The 17356-nt window shown below is 41.5% G+C and overlaps 1 protein-coding gene across 6 annotated transcripts in view; it reads left to right on the top strand.

Annotated features, from left to right (window-relative positions):
* Positions 1 to 702: 702 nt before the first annotated feature.
* The window catches only part of RBBP6 (RB binding protein 6, ubiquitin ligase), a 32241-nt gene continuing 15587 nt past the window's right edge, over positions 703 to 17356 (top strand). For 2 of the 6 annotated variants that reach the window (XM_072878553.1, XM_072878548.1), the window contains exons 1-5: positions 703 to 1396; positions 9085 to 9184; positions 11162 to 11200; positions 11860 to 11896; positions 16735 to 16779. In XM_072878553.1, coding sequence (XP_072734654.1) covers positions 1231 to 1396; positions 9085 to 9184; positions 11162 to 11200; positions 11860 to 11896; positions 16735 to 16779 — 387 coding nt within the window. In that variant the 5' untranslated portion in view covers positions 703 to 1230. The remainder of the gene's footprint in view (positions 1397 to 9084; positions 9185 to 11161; positions 11201 to 11859; positions 11897 to 16734; positions 16780 to 17356) is intronic. The other 4 variants (XM_072878554.1, XM_072878550.1, XM_072878551.1 and 1 more) reach the window with 3 other exon arrangements.

Below are 17356 nucleotides of genomic sequence, written 5' to 3'. Positions count from 1 at the left end.
ACCGGCAGCGTGGGCTTCGCCGAAACGCTGCTTCGGGGTGGCCCCTTCTGAGCAGAAATGGGAACCTAACGACCTGCTGCGTCGTTTGTTCACTCATGTGGGAAATAAGGGAAACGCTGCTGCTGTTTCCCTCGGGCAAGGCGGGAGGTTGAAGCCCCCTGAAGCTCGTGTGGTGCCGGGAGCGATGTCCCCTCCCTTCGCTGGCCCCGCGGCAAAGCCCCCTGCATCTCCCCAGGCTGTCTTGCCCTGGCTGGCTGCTGACAGGAGGGGACACCGGGGGGCGACGGGACACGGGGTGGTGACGGGCCCAGGGCTGTCGGGAGAGCCACCACAGGCCCGGGGGCTGACGGGAGGTGACGCTGGGTGGTGAAGGCCCGGGCGGTGACAGGAGGGACACCACAGACCTGGGGGTGTGACAGGACACTGGGCAGTGACAGGCCCGGGGGGTGACAGGAGGGACACCGGCAGTGAAAGGCCTGGGGGGGGGTGACAGGACAGCGGGCGGTGACAGGCCGGGGGGACAGCGGGGACAGCGGCGGCGCGGGGCGGTGACGCCGAGCGTTAACGGCTCTCCCCTAGGGGGCGCTCGGCGCCGGGCCGAAGAGGGCGGGCCTTTTGTCCGACTGCGCCGGGTCACGTGAGGCGCGGGGGGTGGGGTGGGTGCGGTGTGCCGTTGCGCATGCGCAGTGAGGCGCTCGCGGCGGCCCGTGCGGTTGTCGGCCGGGAAACCCCTCGGCGGAACGCTGAGGCGGGGGCGCCCGAGTCGCCATAGCGAGCGGTCGGGCCTGCGAGCGCTGCGTGCGAGAGAGGGCGCGGAGGCCGAGCCGGGGCCGCGGCGGCCTCTCCCCGTCGTCCGCCCGCCCGCCCGCCCGGGCTGCGAGGAGGAGCCGGGCGGGCGCCGCCGCCGCCGCCGCCGCGGCCCAGCTCGATCGCTGAGGGCCGCGGGCCGGAGCCGTTGCGGGGGCGGGGACAGGGGCCTCCCAGCGCCGCCGCGATGGAGTCCTGAGGCCTCCGCCGGCCGAGTCTGCCTGAGGCCGCGGGGCCTGGCCATGGCGGAGCGCCGCGGCCTCTGAGCGCCGCCGGCCCGCTCGAGCTCAGCCCGCGCCGCTTGCCCCGGCCCCCTCGGTGGGCCCTTCCCCGCGCCGCCGCGGGCCCTAACCGGCGCGGAGGCCGCGACGCCGCCTGCCGCGGTGGACGCCGGCGCGGAGCAGGCACCGCCTGGCCCCGACCATGTCGTGCGTCCATTACAAGTTCTCCTCCAAGCTGAACTATGATACGGTCACCTTCGACGGCCTCCACATCTCCCTGTGCGACCTCAAGCGCCAGATCATGGGCCGCGAGAAGCTGAAGGCGGCCGACTGCGACCTGCAGATCACCAACGCCCAGACCAAAGAAGGTGCGTGGGGGCGGCGGGCGCGGGGCCCCGGGGACCGCCCGGCTGGCGGCGGCGCAGACCGCCCCGCCGCGGCCTGCTCTTTGTGGCTCGTCCCCACGTAGCGTGAGTCAGCCTGGGGCCCGTCCCGCCGGCGTGCGGGGGGACCGGGAGGGCCAGCGGCGCCGGGGATTAAGCGGGGTGGGAAGCGATAGCGCGGTTCGGGCGCGATCGGTAGCCGTGGCTCGTGTTGGGGGCCTCACAGAGCTGCCCTTTCGGAGTTGCTGCTCTGACAGCTACCTTCGGATCCGTGTTTCAGACGCGGAGCTAGGCGTGGAAGACTACGTGGTTGATGCGCGACGTATCGTGCTTACAAAAGTTTTGGTTTCCTGGAATTCTTCCACGTAAAATGATGAGGAAATGTGGGAGGATATCTTATAATAACAAACTTGCCAGATTTCTTTGAAATCTGGCGGAGAAAGCTGGAAGTGATCGAAATAGAACAGATGGCTAATTTGAAGAAAGTGGTTTTGGTGACTTAATTTTGTTTTCAGCTTCTTGTACCCCACTTCATTGGAAAACTGGTTGTGTGCCTGTTGCAGAAACTGCTCACTAGCAACATTTTGGATCAAGAGTGTATCTGGGAGTTATAATCTGTGCAGACCCTTTAAAGCCGTCTTGCATATGAGTGTTCTCTGTATCTAAATTATACTTTGGAATTTTGTGTTAATGTAACTTCTTTTCTACACCAAATACACTGTCATTCAGATGCTATTGAGCATCACTTAATCATTCATTTCTGACCTTTTTTTCCTGGTAGAACGTGTTAACCGTATCAGCGCAGTACTGAAGTTTTATGGCAGAACATTTATGGTGAATTTATGTAAGAAATGTTCTTGGAGAAGTCAGATTCTTTTAAATCGAATAAATGGTGCTTGATTCTGAGAGATGATAACGGTTTCGTATTACTTAGTATGATACTTCAGTTTGGTAATCTGCCATCTTGATAAGTTTGAATGTGATTAAAGACTTTGGGATGTGACTTTTCAGAAATAAAAAGAATTGTAAAGTGTTTTCATTCCTTAAACGTTACAATCTTTTTCTGTGGTTCTGTGACACTCTTACAACAGTCTGTTCTTTAAAATGTGTACTAGTGGTTTTTTCTCTTCCCGTTTGATGTATTGAAACTTAAACAGAATATGTATGCTGCGGTAACTGTAAATTCAGCCCTAGCCTTTAAAGTGGTTGGACCTAAAGCTTGCTGTTTAACTACAGGTATTCAAACTATTTTGAACTGTTTATCTATAGATATTTAAACTGTCTCCTGAAGACATTCAGGAGAATGTCTGTGAAGAGGCTTAAGAGCACAAGGTTAGAGGTCTTAGGGATGCCATTGGTTTGCATGATGTGCCTAGGTAGAGATACATTTCAGAAGTCTTGGATTTTTCTAGTAGTATTGCATAAAATTGTCAAAAGCTTTTGAAAAATGTTTAATTTGCTTTAAGGGCTTTGCTGCAGAAGGGTCTCTGAATTTTGTCTTCAGTTGCTAATGTACTTTCAGCTTCACAAATGCTAGCAGGCTGAATGGCCAGCTGGCTGACTTCACTCCTGTAACAGTTGGATCTGTGTAAAACAGAGCCTTAAAACCAGGATGTTGGATGGTAATAAACTGTGATGGAGCCCGATTATTATCGCCTGAAGAAAAAATGTTTTGAAATAGGCCAAACACGTGGATTCTGTTATAGCAGGTGAGGAACAGAAAGCAAAGTCTTAGAAGAAAAATTTATGCTCATAAATACGTTACCCCATAAAGTGTTACTCTAACATACATAATACCAGTTTTACAAAGTGTGTGGGTTTGTTTTCATACGTAATCAGAATCCAGTGAAGAAAAAGCATCTGCTTCACTAAGTTCTGTTAAATGTGGTGCTGCCTACAGGTGAAGTTAACAAACGAGTGTCTTTCATACTTTAAAGAGCATCGCTCTTGTTTAACAGGGACAAGATCCCCCCTCTAGGTAGGCTGTGTTGTACTTTGACCTTTGTAAAACGAGTATAAAATTTTAAATTATATATTAGTGACACAGAGGCTTACTGAAGTTTTCGTAAGGGTGTTTTCCATGTGAAAACACAAAAATCCCCTAGTGGTTTTCAGAGCAAAGCTCGAGAATACGTTTCAGTGCAATATATATGTATGCTGAATTTTTGGTTTATGTGCGTAACCGTGAATTTCAGTTTTTATTAATCAGATGTAGATGCTTAAACTCACCTTCTGAAGATAAAGGAAAAAACTAGACCAGAATATTCTGCCTAAGTGGGATGTTTGGAATTCTTACATGTGGACATGAAGTATTGGTTTTTTATAACTTTGTCTGTGCAGGAGCCCTGACTGAACATTGAAATGATCTTGGAAAGAGCAAAGTGAACCTTGAGTGAAGATGGCGTACTTGTTCAGATTTTTCCAAGTACTCTAACCTTTTCCAGTTCAGGAACTGTTAGTTTTCATAATCAAAATCTAGTAATAGATGCAATGCTAATATAAGCTAAAAGTAAACAGCATTTTAAATATCAGTGGAAGAAAATGATGTTATGGACTCTTTTTAAGATGCTGGGAAGGCAAAATGGATGGTTGGGACCTATTTTAAAAGGCGGGGGTGTGTGTGCATCCTCTTCCATGCTTACTGTAGAAGCATGGTCTATAAAGGCAGAATTCCCCCCAAAAGCCTATGCTCAAGAATGATGCATTTAAACTTGCCTCCTTTTAATATGATGTGAATTTCTTGACCTGTCTTTTAGAATAGATGTTCTCACAATATTGCGGAAGAACTGCAAGTTCCCAAACTCAGGTTTTTGAGTACTCTTTCCTCCTCTCTAACATTCTGACTCGAAACACTTGGAGAATGTGCTGTTCTGCTTATCAGGCAAAATAAAAATAAAATAAAATAAAAGACAAAACAAAAAGGAGGCTCTGAACTCATCTTAGATGAATAGTTTTAAGGAAGAATATTGCTCTTACAAGACTGTCTCTTGAACTCAGAACTTGCTTGAGTTCAGTGCTGCAGCATGTACTTGACAGTTTTAGTAATGCCACAACGTGATGTCTTCAAAACAAACTCATGCTAACTCTGAATGAAATCATTTGGCCTCACAGCTGATGTCTGTCTGTCTACTGGAATGTCTTGAACACTGTGCAAACATAGCATTTTAGAGACAACATTTAAGCGACTTTTAAACCTTGCCCTTCACTGCGCCATTTTGTGTTGCAGTGCTAGTATGGAGGATTACTTTGGTTACACCTCAGAGTGCAATGAATTCTTGGGCTGCCATGTAGCATTATTATGTAGAGCTTTCAGAAAGGGTATGGAGTTCCCTGTTTCCCTGGCTGGGTTGAGGGTAAGTCATGTACCCATCGTGAAAGCACGATGTTAGAGTGCAGCTCATGCACTGCCTGTCTGGGAGTCAGTTGCTTTGACTCTGTCACCAGCAGGTTTGGGACCTCTTGAGGGTGTGCTGTCAGCGAGGTAAATGTCCCTTGGCCAGGTGCTTAGGGCAGGCTCAGTTTGGTTCATGACCACGTTGTCTCCAGCATTGCTTTTGCTTTCCAAGTCACACGCTGAAATGGCAAGCGGTGCCAGTAAGACATGAAGGCATCAGGTGGTCTGTATAATGAGATTAATGATTGAAAGGATGTTAGATTTTATTGACTCATCCTTTCAAAGCAATATAGGTGCTCTTTTGGAGCACAGTACTGTATAATAATGATGGAAATGAAAGTTCCATGAACCGTTTGGCCTACTGAACTAGCTAATTCAAGAAATGATGATACACCAATTGTAGATGAGATCATTGACACCTATTCTGGTGGAAGCTGAAAATCCAGAAATAGCAGTCCAGTCTATTAATCAGGATGTTTTGAGGCAGTGCTTTCAGTGCCAGCTACATAGATGATATGTTTGTCGCAAAGTGGACAAGTAGTGTTGATTAGAACAGAGTTAAAAAATGACATAATGAGAAAGCGTATTTTTAAGCACTAGGGAAAAAATTGTGCTTGGGAGTTACCCTGTTTTCTGGTAGAGACAGTCTGGCATGTTAGTAGTAATTTTCATCTCTTACTCTGCAAATCCTTCCCCCAGTAGCATAATAGCTGGTTAGCAAGGCGTCTAAGCCTAATAAAGGCTTTTCTTTGTCGTTTCACATATAGGCTTCTGTTCGGATGAGCTTCTATACTTTATCTGGGTGAAAATACTTCTCTAGATAGTGCTCAGATAGATGCTTTTGCAATGCTGTCAGACTCAAAATGGTGGATTAAAGCAGGCCATAAAATCAGGAACTTTTTTCAGTAACTTGTTTATAGCATACAAATTGTTAAAACTAGCAGATTTGCAGAATTACAGATGAATTTAAAAGTGGGATTTTTAAATTGTGCATTAAATGTAAAGCAGTATAAACGTCAGAGCATAACTTGAGCTGATTGTACTTTTTTGCAGGAGGAAGGTTGTGGACACTAATGCAATTGCTGATTTCAGATTGCTAAGTCAGTGTGAGGCAGCAAAGTCGCTATTGTTTAACTTGTCTGCCTCCATTGATTCCTTGAAATACTTCTTTCCCTTGACTCTTTCAAGCATACTATTTTATTGTAGAATAGATAGCAAGTTTTAGACACGTCTCTTCTGCTCTTGACTTTAATATAACATCCACATCTTCGTTTGCTGTTGCACGCTTTCTGACTTAATGGAATCCTTATTTTTAATAAGAAGTCAGACTGACAAAATCCCAGTGGCAACTTACTGGCAATCACTGGCGGTAAAACAGGTTTTGTGCTATAAGGGAGTAGGAATCAACAATGTTGTTACCTCCAGCTTTGTTGAACATTTCTATGGGAGCTCTGCTTGGACAAGTGTGAAAAGGAGCCTTGTTGAGCATGATGTCACTGCGCGCTTTGCAGATGTGGAGTCATGTGGCGAGGCAGAGGGACGCTGCTTTGCAGGTCCTGGTTGTTGCCAAGTCTCTGCTAGGGGATGTTACTGCTCGCGGGGAACAGGTTCCTGCTGGGAGATGCCGGTTTAGTCTGAGAGCTGTTAGACTAAGCTGGCATCTGTTAAATTCAAATCGAGCAAACAAAAAGTTCCAGGGACTTCAGGAATAGCGTTCCAGCTTTAGTCCTTTCCTATTAAAAAAAAAGTAGTTAACTTTTTAGTCTACATTGTTTGACTTCACCTTTAATAAAATTTCATCACCAAAATGGATTCAGTTAATTGAGGTGAAGGAAAAATAAATGTATTAAAGCCAACTGGTATCAGGTCCCTTCACAGCACTAACTCAGCAATGTACTCTGCTGAATGTAAACACTCTTCCACAAATTCTCTGACACAGTGACCAAGCTGGTGGGATACAAGTACCAAGTACAAACATGTGCCGTGAAAACTGTCCTATACAAATAAAGCCTTTACTTCACCAAGCTATTGTCACTCTTCAGTTGATCCATTTAAGTGTGTACTGATTGACTTTTAAGGTGAATTAATTTTTATATCAGTCTGTTATTAGATGGCTGTAGCTCTCTCCACTGTGCATTTAACAAGCCAACTGAAACCAAGCATATATCTATATATGTACACACGCAAGGACGGGCTATTCAGAAGGCAGATGTCAATGCTTCTCTTGTCGTGGTCAGTGAATTGTCACAAAATACTAAAAGAGGTCTTATTCCTCTTTTTGTATTATACACCTGTTGTGCCTGTTCAACTTGACCTCTGCAGGCTTTCGTGATTTGTGAATAAATGCATTGGTTCCTGCCCTCATATATGCAGTCTCTTTCTAGGAGAGGTGCTGCCACTTGTAATCTTCTGCAGAACTACCGCAGTCCTCAGTTTGGCACAGGCATAGCAAAATCCTGCCTTTTTGTGGAGCTGCTGTTGCTTATCCTCTGTCTCTGAAATCTCAGTCCAGTGGTTTGTGATCTGGACCGGAGAGAATACCCTGTATGACTCCCTTTGGCAGGTAGAAACAGCTGCTTTGGGCTTCTAGAACTGCAGCTGGCATGATCTCCCAGTTGTGTGTCTGGGCCTCGGTACTGTTTGAGCTCCTCCTTCACCAAAATGTCCCAGTGCAGGCCTTTCTTGACAGGTGGCTGTGTAATGGTTAGATGTTCCTTTTGAGAAGAGCTCTGGGCGTTGGTTTCAGGATATGTGACTTCTGTAAAAGCTTCTGTTTTCATCATTAGCAGTCCTTTCTCCTGCAGTTTGAAACTACTCTGAAGGGCAGAGGAAACTTGCTCTTTGGTGAAGATCAGGAATTAGTTTCAGCTGAATGATTTCTCAGTTTTCTGAAGAAGCATTCTGTCATTTGGAAATAGAAATAAAAATTTCATTTCATTGTTGAAATGATGTCGTCTGGTAGGTGTGTTTTGGTCTAAGAGAGGTTCCTCCTTGTAGGAACAACATACTGAAAAATGGAGCATAAATTGTGAAATATTCCTGTTTTGTGTGTAATCACTGAGCAAAACCACCCTGACAGAGCTTGACTAGAGATACAGCATCTTTGGTTTTCAGACCATCATTCTGATTCGGTCTGCAAAGGTAAGGGCTTTTAGTATTTAAAACTGCAGGCAGATTACAGGGAATGGCTGCTGATAGTGCTTTAAAATATTTAGTCATATCTAGCTTGTGTAAGTACAATATAAAAACCGTTCTCATGGAGAGATCTTTGCATTTTAAGCTTACTCAGTCCAAGTGTCTCATGTAGGGTGGTTTGTTTTTTTTTTTGTTTGGGCCTTACATAAAAGGTCAGAAGGCTTTCCTCTTCAGAAGACTAACATGGTGTAAGCCAAGGCAAAGCATGGATAGCTTCAGGCACACGCTGTTTTCTAAAGGCTTTTCAAGGCTGTCTTCACAAGTAATTTTGTTTGAGTCTCTGCTCTGCAAAAAGTGAATCGGAAGAATTCACGTCCCTTTGGTTAATTTGAACTAGATTATTAGCTTAAGAGGGGAGATCCCACTTTAGTTGGAGCCAATTCTGCCCTACTTGTGAAAGCAAGCTCGGGAAAAAACCCAAATTGCTGTGATCCAAATTCTAGCACTGCCAGTTTTGTTTCCCTTTAAATGTAAAGCAGTGAGCAGCTGAGAAGTGTGGTTGTTGATGGATTAAGCTCCAAGAAATAAGCAGAGGTGGTAGGCTCTGTTCTCCTGTGTTCTGTCAGTCTTGAGCACTAGCAGCATGGGTGAATCCTTTTGGGTAACAGCTATGAAAGCAATGGCGCAGAGTTTTCAAGCTTCAGCTAAGTGCCTGTGTTGTTGCAGGGCAAGCTAGTCAGACTTTGGAATCTGGTTTATGCAAGTGAGACTTTGCTGTGGTTGTTTTTTTTCTCCCGAGATCTCTTGGTTTTGTAGCCTAACAGAAGCAAAAGCAACTTAAGCTAGATCAGGAAAGAACCTTGTGCATTAGCAGACACTCCTTTAGTGACCTTTGAGACCATTTTGCTGTTGGCATTCAAACTATGTAAAAAATTAAAAAAAAAATATTTTGCTGCTCGTGTTTGATCAAACCTGAAGATTTCTTGAAATGTACTGTTAGCGTGTTGAGATAAAAACGCAATGTTACCTATAACATTTTGCTTTTATGTCTGTAAAGGGATTCTCTGAAGTGCTATGTAATTACATATTAATATACATTCTTAGGAATTGACTGATGTTTTTTCTGTGTTTGTGTTGTTTTCAGAATACACAGATGATAATGCCCTGATTCCTAAGAACTCATCAGTAATTGTTAGAAGAATCCCTATTGGAGGAGTTAAAGCTACCAGCAAAACATACGTTATGTAAGTATCCATAAAGCATGGTATTCTTTGTTGGGGGTTCTAGTGTGTTAACTTTTTTTATTGATACTAGTTTACAGAGGCATTCAGATTCTGTCTCTCTTGTTAAAGCTGCTGTTAGTTTTTGTTGTCATGGGGTAGATTTTAACGTATCTGTCCCAAAGTAGACTTACATTTTTAGGCCTGCTGGGACGTGGGGTTCAAACTCCAACAATGGTAACTTTTAAGATTATTCTGTTGGCTTTGTTCTTGGGGTTGGTTTTTCTGAGACCCGAGTTGTAGATCCTGTTTCCTCTATGCGGGGAGATTCCTTATTATATGTGTTTGCTTTTATTGCTTTTATAATAAAGACAGATAAGCACTGTAGTGTAAACTTATAATTTGTTCCCATCTTGGAAGAGTCTGATTCTCAGTGTTTGACTATTTCTTGCATTTGGGGACAGGGGGCAGGATACGGCAGGTATTCTTATGCCCCAAATATGGGCTTTTGCACACTAGCTATAGAGGAAAGACCAAGGATTGCCGGTTGGCGAACTATGCAAACAAGAAGTTCCATTCATAAGTGATGCCTATTAGTTTCCTAAAGACAATGTCTATTCCAGGCAAGAGAAAAAGAACCATATCCTTAAGTGTATTGCCTTTTGTGTGAGTACGATGAAGGAACAGTTAATCCTTTCCGAACCTGAAACTCAGTAAGCAGTTTAGCATGTTACCATGTTACTAGTTATCTTTCTAAGTCTGTTTTTACCCTAAGCTGAGATCTGTGCTCTAGGTTTTAATTCTGTATTCCGAAGACTTACAGAGGACAGAGAATTGGATGTATTGATTAAAATTACAGATATTCAAATGCAATCCTGACTCCAGGATTAGTGCTGTCATTTATGTATTCATACAGTCCAGTTCTATATCAGCCACGTTAGCATTGTTTGAATGGTCATGTTTTCCAGCCTTCTTTAAGGTATGCCTCTCCACCACAATTAGTAGATATTATTAGCTTGTGGTTTTGCCATGTCTTTCTAATGTTGGTTCTCAATAAATAAAGTAGACTGAGTTACAGCGTGCCTCGAACAAACAGTACAGCAGCATCCTGGTACCCATGGAGCATTTGCAAGCAAAAAAACCTGAGTTTATGTGGCACTGCGTGTAAACTTTGGGCATATTACCGGAGTAGTTGTTGCAGTGCTTTCAGGCAGTACCTAGTAATGCTGGACGCCACAGCCTTAAGCTTATCAACATGGCCTTGTTTTGGGGGTTAATTTAAATATGTATACTTAGTGCTGTCTTGTCAATGCATCCTCCATTTCTGGCTGGATGGCACCCTCTCCTAGCATTATAATACTGCCCTAAAATGGGAGGATAGATGCTGCTAGCATCAAAGATCAAATAAATACCTGTCTGTGGGGATAAGGAAAGAATGGCACTGCTGTTCTAGTGTTGAAAATTAACTAGGCAGGTTAGCTTTCTATTCCTTCAGCTGGAAACATTGCAGAAACAACTGGTAGAGTGGCTAATGTTTGGGAACGGTGAATCTATGCTGTAGTGGTGGAGAGGCCTTCAAAAACACGTTACTCGCCTTGTAGTATGTTCTTCAAGGTGAATGGATGAAGAAGCCATTGTGTGGTAATCTAAAGTATTTCCTTGTACTTCCTCACCTTCAGGAGGTACGTGGCCGTAATTGCGAGCCTGGTGGTGTTCTAGCAGTGGCAGGAAGCATGAGCCTTTCTGTTCGTACATAAATTCCACGGCAGCCTTTGAATTGCCTCTGCTCATGGCACACTTTGGATGATGTATGAATTGTTTGTTAACGACATCAGTGGTTGCATGTCTGATTCATGATGAGTAGCATGCAGATACAGATCAATGAGTATGTGGAATCTCAGCGAATTTTCAAATGTAATAAATATTTCCTAAAATACTGTAGCATTTTCAAGATTATCTTAAAGCAAATTCTGGCAATTAAGACCTTTTTTTTTGTCACAGGACTCCTAAATCGCACAAAATCCTAGAAACTGCTTTCAGGTGACATTTCTACTACTATTTTTAGTCAATATAGCATATGTAACACGTTTAGTATTTTGGCACTTTCATGGCTAAATATAGTAGATATCTGAACACAGTGCTTGGGCTTCCACAAAGAAACACTGTTCTAAAGACGATGCTGCTGACAGTTTTGTTATTTCTTTGTCAAATGGCTGATTTTTTTCACTGAAGTAAACTTGCACTTCAAAGTATCTAGACTGTCACTGTTCTTTCCTAGAAACTAAAGTACTGTAGCTGGTACCTATTTGTAATGCTAGGGATATACGGATTGGCTAAAGTTACCTTCATATTTTGATGGTTGATTATTTAAGAACACAAAACTGTAGTACAGCCTTCGTATTTTTGATACTTACATAGCAGAGACAAAATATCTGAGGACTTCCTCTTGCACTGTTGTGTTCTATATCTGTAAGTTTGAATAATTTGTGACAAAGTAGAAATGTGATTTTTGGGGGTTTTTTTAGTTGCACTGAATGTACCAAGAGAGAACAGTTTATGTATACAAATAAATTTCCGCATTCACTAGACGATCAGAACGTAATGTTTTGATGTTCAGGTTTTATGATCTGTTTTGACTGCTTTATGTTGGGTACAAGTGCTGTATTTTAAATTCTGATCACCTTTATTTCTTCTTGTAGAAGTCGACCTGAGCCAGTGAGTGGAACATCAAAAGCAGTATGTAAAAACACAATCTCACACTTTTTTCTACACACTGCACTTAATTCTAAACAATGTAGCCTTTTATTAATTTTCCAAACATTAATATATTTTCCAGTAAAACATAGTATATGTTGTAAATACAATGTATTTGATTCAGCATCGTAAAAACTGAGTAATGCCATCATTTGCACAGTTCTAATGTGAATATTGGTATTTGTGCCTAGTAATGCATTGTATTTCATATTGAATATGCTAGAAGATTTCCTGTATGACTTTGTGTTGTACAGATAATGTACGATCGTTTTTAGATCATGTAGGTTCAAGGTTTGCACAACTGAACATGGTGCCATGTTCTACATCTGTCTGTCTATAGCTAGTAATATGTATGTTTGTATAGGTTGTTGTGTGCTTTTTGTTTCTTGCAATAAAAATTGTTTGGAGTGTATCTTTTGCCATTTTCACATTGTATCACTTAGCTTTTGTTTTTAAATACTTTTTTTGCCGAATGGTTTTTGAAAATGTTATCAAAAACCACTGAGAAACCATTATTGTTAAACTTGGTACTGTTTCTTACTTTTGACTTGGGGGTTCAAACAAATACCAAAACCAACACATCCCATAGGTTTTGAGGACAGCTCTGTGCAGCTAAATGATTCCTTTTTATGTCCTTAAATACTTGAGTATTTGTTCCTCAAACTGTATAACTGAAGTGATATTGTTTGGGCCCCTCGGAGTACATCAATGTCTTTAATAGATTGCCGTGAATTTAAATATCGTTGCTACACAAAGTGGTATTCTAAAGTTCTGCATTTGATCTTTCCACTTTATCTGATGAAGCAGTTTAGTTTAATAGTTCGTCTGCAAATGGAAATATCTAATACGAATTTTGGCACAAGGTTAGAGCCTGGTGCATTTGTGGGTAAAATCCCTGTTGTTTTTCTTAACTTCTGCCTGCAGTACATTTTTGGATCTGGGTGACTTCAGGGTTGGATGCTGCTTTAATTTCCCAAAGGTTAAGCCTTTCTTTAGTATACCACCGCTTTGAATTTACGTTTGGAAAGGGGCAGCATTTTTCTTTAGGTTTGAAAACACTGTCATTCTGCTGCTAGAATATAAATCAGTAACACACGGAAATACTTGACTGGTAATGGTCTAGATCTTGATTTGCCGCTTGGGTCGAATACTATGTGTAACTACGCATTTCAAGATAGTCCTTACAGTATAAAAATTACTATTTGGTGTTTTTTATTTTTCATCTTTATTTTAAGTATAACTGCTTTTTCTTCACTAGAATGCTGTGAGGCATTACACTAACCCTGGATCATTGGATCTGATCACTTGATAAGCTGTTAGGATAACTTAATCTAGAAATTCATGAACTCTGGGTCTGTGTTCTGTGAAGAATACAGCCTCTGATTCTCGTGGAATGGTATACAATCAACTTAAAATTGAAAACTTTTTGTGTGTAGGTCTAAAACCACTAAGTCTAAATCTGCATCCATAATTCTATTGCCAATTGATTCGAATTCCTTTTTGGACATGAATGCCTCTCATTGTGAGTTGGAGTTAGTTTAACTGGCCCAGTGACCCTAGTAGTTAATGTAATGCATTTATGTAAACCACGTTTATAGTATTTGATCTAATTCAGATGGGTTTTTATTTCTTGAAAACAGTTATTTTTCTTTTTGTTCACTAGCATGTGTATAAACACAAATCACATGTTCATAAATAAAGTTAACATTCTTTTAGCCTCGTGTGTTCCCTGGCATGTCTGTATTACGTTTCTAAGTAGCATCTTACCATAAGCTAACATAGGTGTCTCAAAAAAGAAGGAAAAAAAACAAAAAAGGGCAAAAATCCTGGAGTGGGAGGGAAGACTTAGTGTTAGTTAGAACTAATTAAAGTAAATGAAAGACAAAGATAAAACATTCCCTTGTTTGCTCTGACTGTCCCTGACTTGGGCTGTGGGTAGCCATAGGGAGGGTGGAAGCCTTGCACCTCTCTTTACAAGTCCCCTCTCTCTCTCACTGTAAAAGCACTGCAGCCTCGGGTGCTTCTAGTGTTGGAAACATGCTTAGCTTTATTCTTAAAGCTAACTCAGGCCTTGGTCTAAAGTGTGGGGGTTTGTTGGTTTTTTTTAAATACACATATTTCTGTATGTATTTCAAAGCAGAACCCGGATCTTAGTGTGGTAGGAATAAATCACTGGAAAGCTTGCCAATTATTGCTGAATGGTAAAGCAGCAAAATTAAAACTAGTTAAGGTTTTTTTTAAAAAGGATGCACAAAAGCTTATACTTTGCATATTTCTTCATTCTTGCTCTTATGTTAGCTGTCATTCTACACTTGCAAATTTGTGCTGCTGTCCTGCTGTTACTACAGCCAAATCAAGGAAGTGGATCTTCTTTGTTTTAGTGTTACTATTTCAGTAACTGCAAGGATCTCTAGTTAGTATTTGTCCTTAGAGGCTGCAGAAATGCAGAGAGTCATGCCCATTGTTCTATCGTCAAGCACAACGGTGATCCTTCCTGGCTGAATTTTTAGTTTAGCCAAGCTGTGGGGTCTTAGGAAACCACTGTAATTTAAATGTAGCACTCCCGCAGTGAGATTAGCCATTTCCTCCTATTTTCTGTCCCCTTTCCCACTTGCTTTATGTTAGTTTCTGTTTAGACTTCTGTTTGGCTTGGGAGTTAATACTTTGACTGACAATTCTGGTTTTTTTGGGTTTGTTTTTTTGTTGTTGTTTCCCCCCCCCCCCCCCAATTCTTCTGCATTATTACTGTAGGGTTGTATACAAGTTTCATGGAGATGTTGTTTCTACTTGACTGATTTGAGGGACTGGCAGGAAATACTTCAGTAGACATTTAAAGGAAAAAAAAGACACAAGAATGTAGGATCTTTGGAAGATGGCTGTTGGGCAAACATGCTAAATAGAACATTAATTATCTATTTGCTGCTTTTGATAACTGTTTAGTAGAAAGGAGTGCTATCACCTCCTTTAAGAAATTAGACTGTTGCCTGCAGGCCATATAATAACTGCTTCCTAAAAAAAAAATACAAGAACTAATTAATAGTTTATGAACTGTTATGTTTCAGTTACTGGCCAATACTAGACTGTTTAATGCCAGACTCCAACAGAGAGCTTTCCCAATTTCTTGTTTGCTTCTGAAAAACCACAGAATGATAGTGGTTGAGCCTGCCATGAGAGAACATAGGCCTGTTTTTCCACATGTAAAAGAGTGGCATATGGAGCATGAAGCTTCAAGATACTTGATCAGACTTCCTTTTTAACAGAACTAGGTACAAAATCTTCTGAAAAGAAGGAAGGGTGAATCTTCTGGTAAGACTTGCAATGGAAAGAAGGTCTCTCTTTCCAGGTCTGGGTGTTCCTCTCCAAAGGCACATTTTCAAGAACTTTTTAGTTAGTGATACGGTAATGTTGTATGTGCTTTCCTAAACACAGAGAGAAGGAATGATTGATTGGAGTGAGGAATCACCTTCTGCATGTAGGTATTTCTTCCCCAGAGTCTGCTAACACTGCTCCCTTGAATTCTTCCACTACATTAGGTAATAAAGGACAAGAGCTCTTTCCAGGGAAGGGTTTGAATCTCTCTTCTGATTATTTTAGTGACCTCTTGAGGACAGCTGTTCAATTTACATTGTGAACTTTTATTCTGTGTTTTTGAACAACTTAAGACATAATGAGCAATGATTCGAGTGTCTTTCTGATAATGTTTTACTGGTGTAAGCTTAACTGCTGCTTGTGGCATAATATAATTCAATATACTGGAAAAGGAGCTAGATAAGAGTTACCCTTTTTACTTCTGGAAAAACTGCCCTTCAGTACTAGTTCTCAATAAACACTGCAGTCCATTATGAAGTCGTGGTGTGGGGACTTTGTTCCTGCAAGCTGTTCCAGTAGGTAGCTGGGAGGGAGAAGAAAATGGAGAAAAAAATTACAGGATTGTGCTCAGAATCCATGTTTTCATCATCAAGAGGATGCTTTACACTTTCTTGCTTTTGTTCATTTACTACTGGGCTGCTATAAAAATTGGTTTTGGTCTGATAGCAAGGAAAATATTAAATTCTCACACTTCCCAAACTGATTTGGATGGTATGGTGTGTGGTCTAATAAAATACAAGAAATAAGTTTTCTCAGTTTTTATAGGCTACTGTGTCATGATAAACACTTTTAATTTAAGCAGGTTTGGTTTTTCTTTTCTAGACAAAGTGGTGGGTTTTCTGGCTGATGTTTTGGATTGGTGGTTTTTTTGGGTTTTGTGGGCTATGGCGAGTTTGGCATTTTCTAAACTTATTGACAGGAGGGGCAGAGTTCATGGTTCAGGGCTGACATGGCTGTGCTTTATTCTGACAGGCAACTACTGTGTTCATAAAAGCATAACCATGTGCATTTATAAATGATGAGACATTAACTGATTAATTGACAAACTACACTGAAAATAAGTTTCCTGTAGTGATGCGTCCTTCTCAAATAAACTTAGGTTTTTTTTAAAAAAATCCTTTTAAGCTGAAAATTGACAGGTTACTTACCCCTTCGACTTCTAAGCAGTTGTGAGCATTTGACAAGGGTCCCTCTCTGAGGTATTCTGGAGCAATAAGTTGATCTTAAGCGGGTTGGGTTATTTTAGTTTCTTCTCATTAACCACATAGGCACTCTTAAGCTGTTGTAGGTTTGGACTTTGTTTTGAACAAATACAAATTACACTAGATTGGAAATGCCTCTTTCAGTGACACTCAGAGGATATAGTGCAGACTTTCAGACTACAGTAGAGGTTAACTATTGCTATGTTTTGATTGTAGAACTTGAATATGTGTTTAATTTTTTGTGAACAGATTGATGACTCTTCTGCATCTATTTCTCTGGCCCAGCTTACTAAGGTATATATATATATTCTTGTCAAATACTTTAAAAAAAAAAAAGTGTTTGCTTCATATTTTTAAATCTTATACTGTGATCTATAGCTGGATAACTGTTGTAATTTGAACAAAACTTAAATTTTTAATAATTTCAAGTATTTATTTTAACTTCAAAATGTGTGTATATTTTGATACTATCCTGTAAAGAGTAGTTCCCAGTTTGGGAAGATAGAAGGGGAGTACCTTATCAGCCTCAACATAATGTTGCAGTATTACTCATCTTCAAGACAAAGAAGAAGCACTTCAGAAGCTGTTTACCGTTTTTCATACGTTTCGTTAATTTTGCGTTGGAAACTAACACAATTTTTACAGAAGAATTTAATTGGCTGTAAGTTATGGACATTTGAGGGGGGTTTGCAACAGCCAAAATAGAAGCGTTTCTGTAACATGGACAATTGCATGGCTATTTTTGCATTTCTAGTCATTATAGTTATAGACCCATTCTTTGAATGCTGCACAACTTCATAAATTGTAGTATCTATACAGTGGACAACACAATCTAATTTGTTTGAACGCAGACTGTGTAAATTGTGTAAAT

Source organism: Ciconia boyciana, chromosome 13 (genome assembly GCF_034638445.1).
Source record: "Ciconia boyciana chromosome 13, ASM3463844v1, whole genome shotgun sequence".
In the NCBI taxonomy this organism is placed as follows: domain Eukaryota; kingdom Metazoa; phylum Chordata; class Aves; order Ciconiiformes; family Ciconiidae; genus Ciconia; species Ciconia boyciana.
The sequence above is the reverse complement of the archived record's forward strand: the minus strand, read 5'-3'. Positions and strand labels throughout refer to the sequence as shown.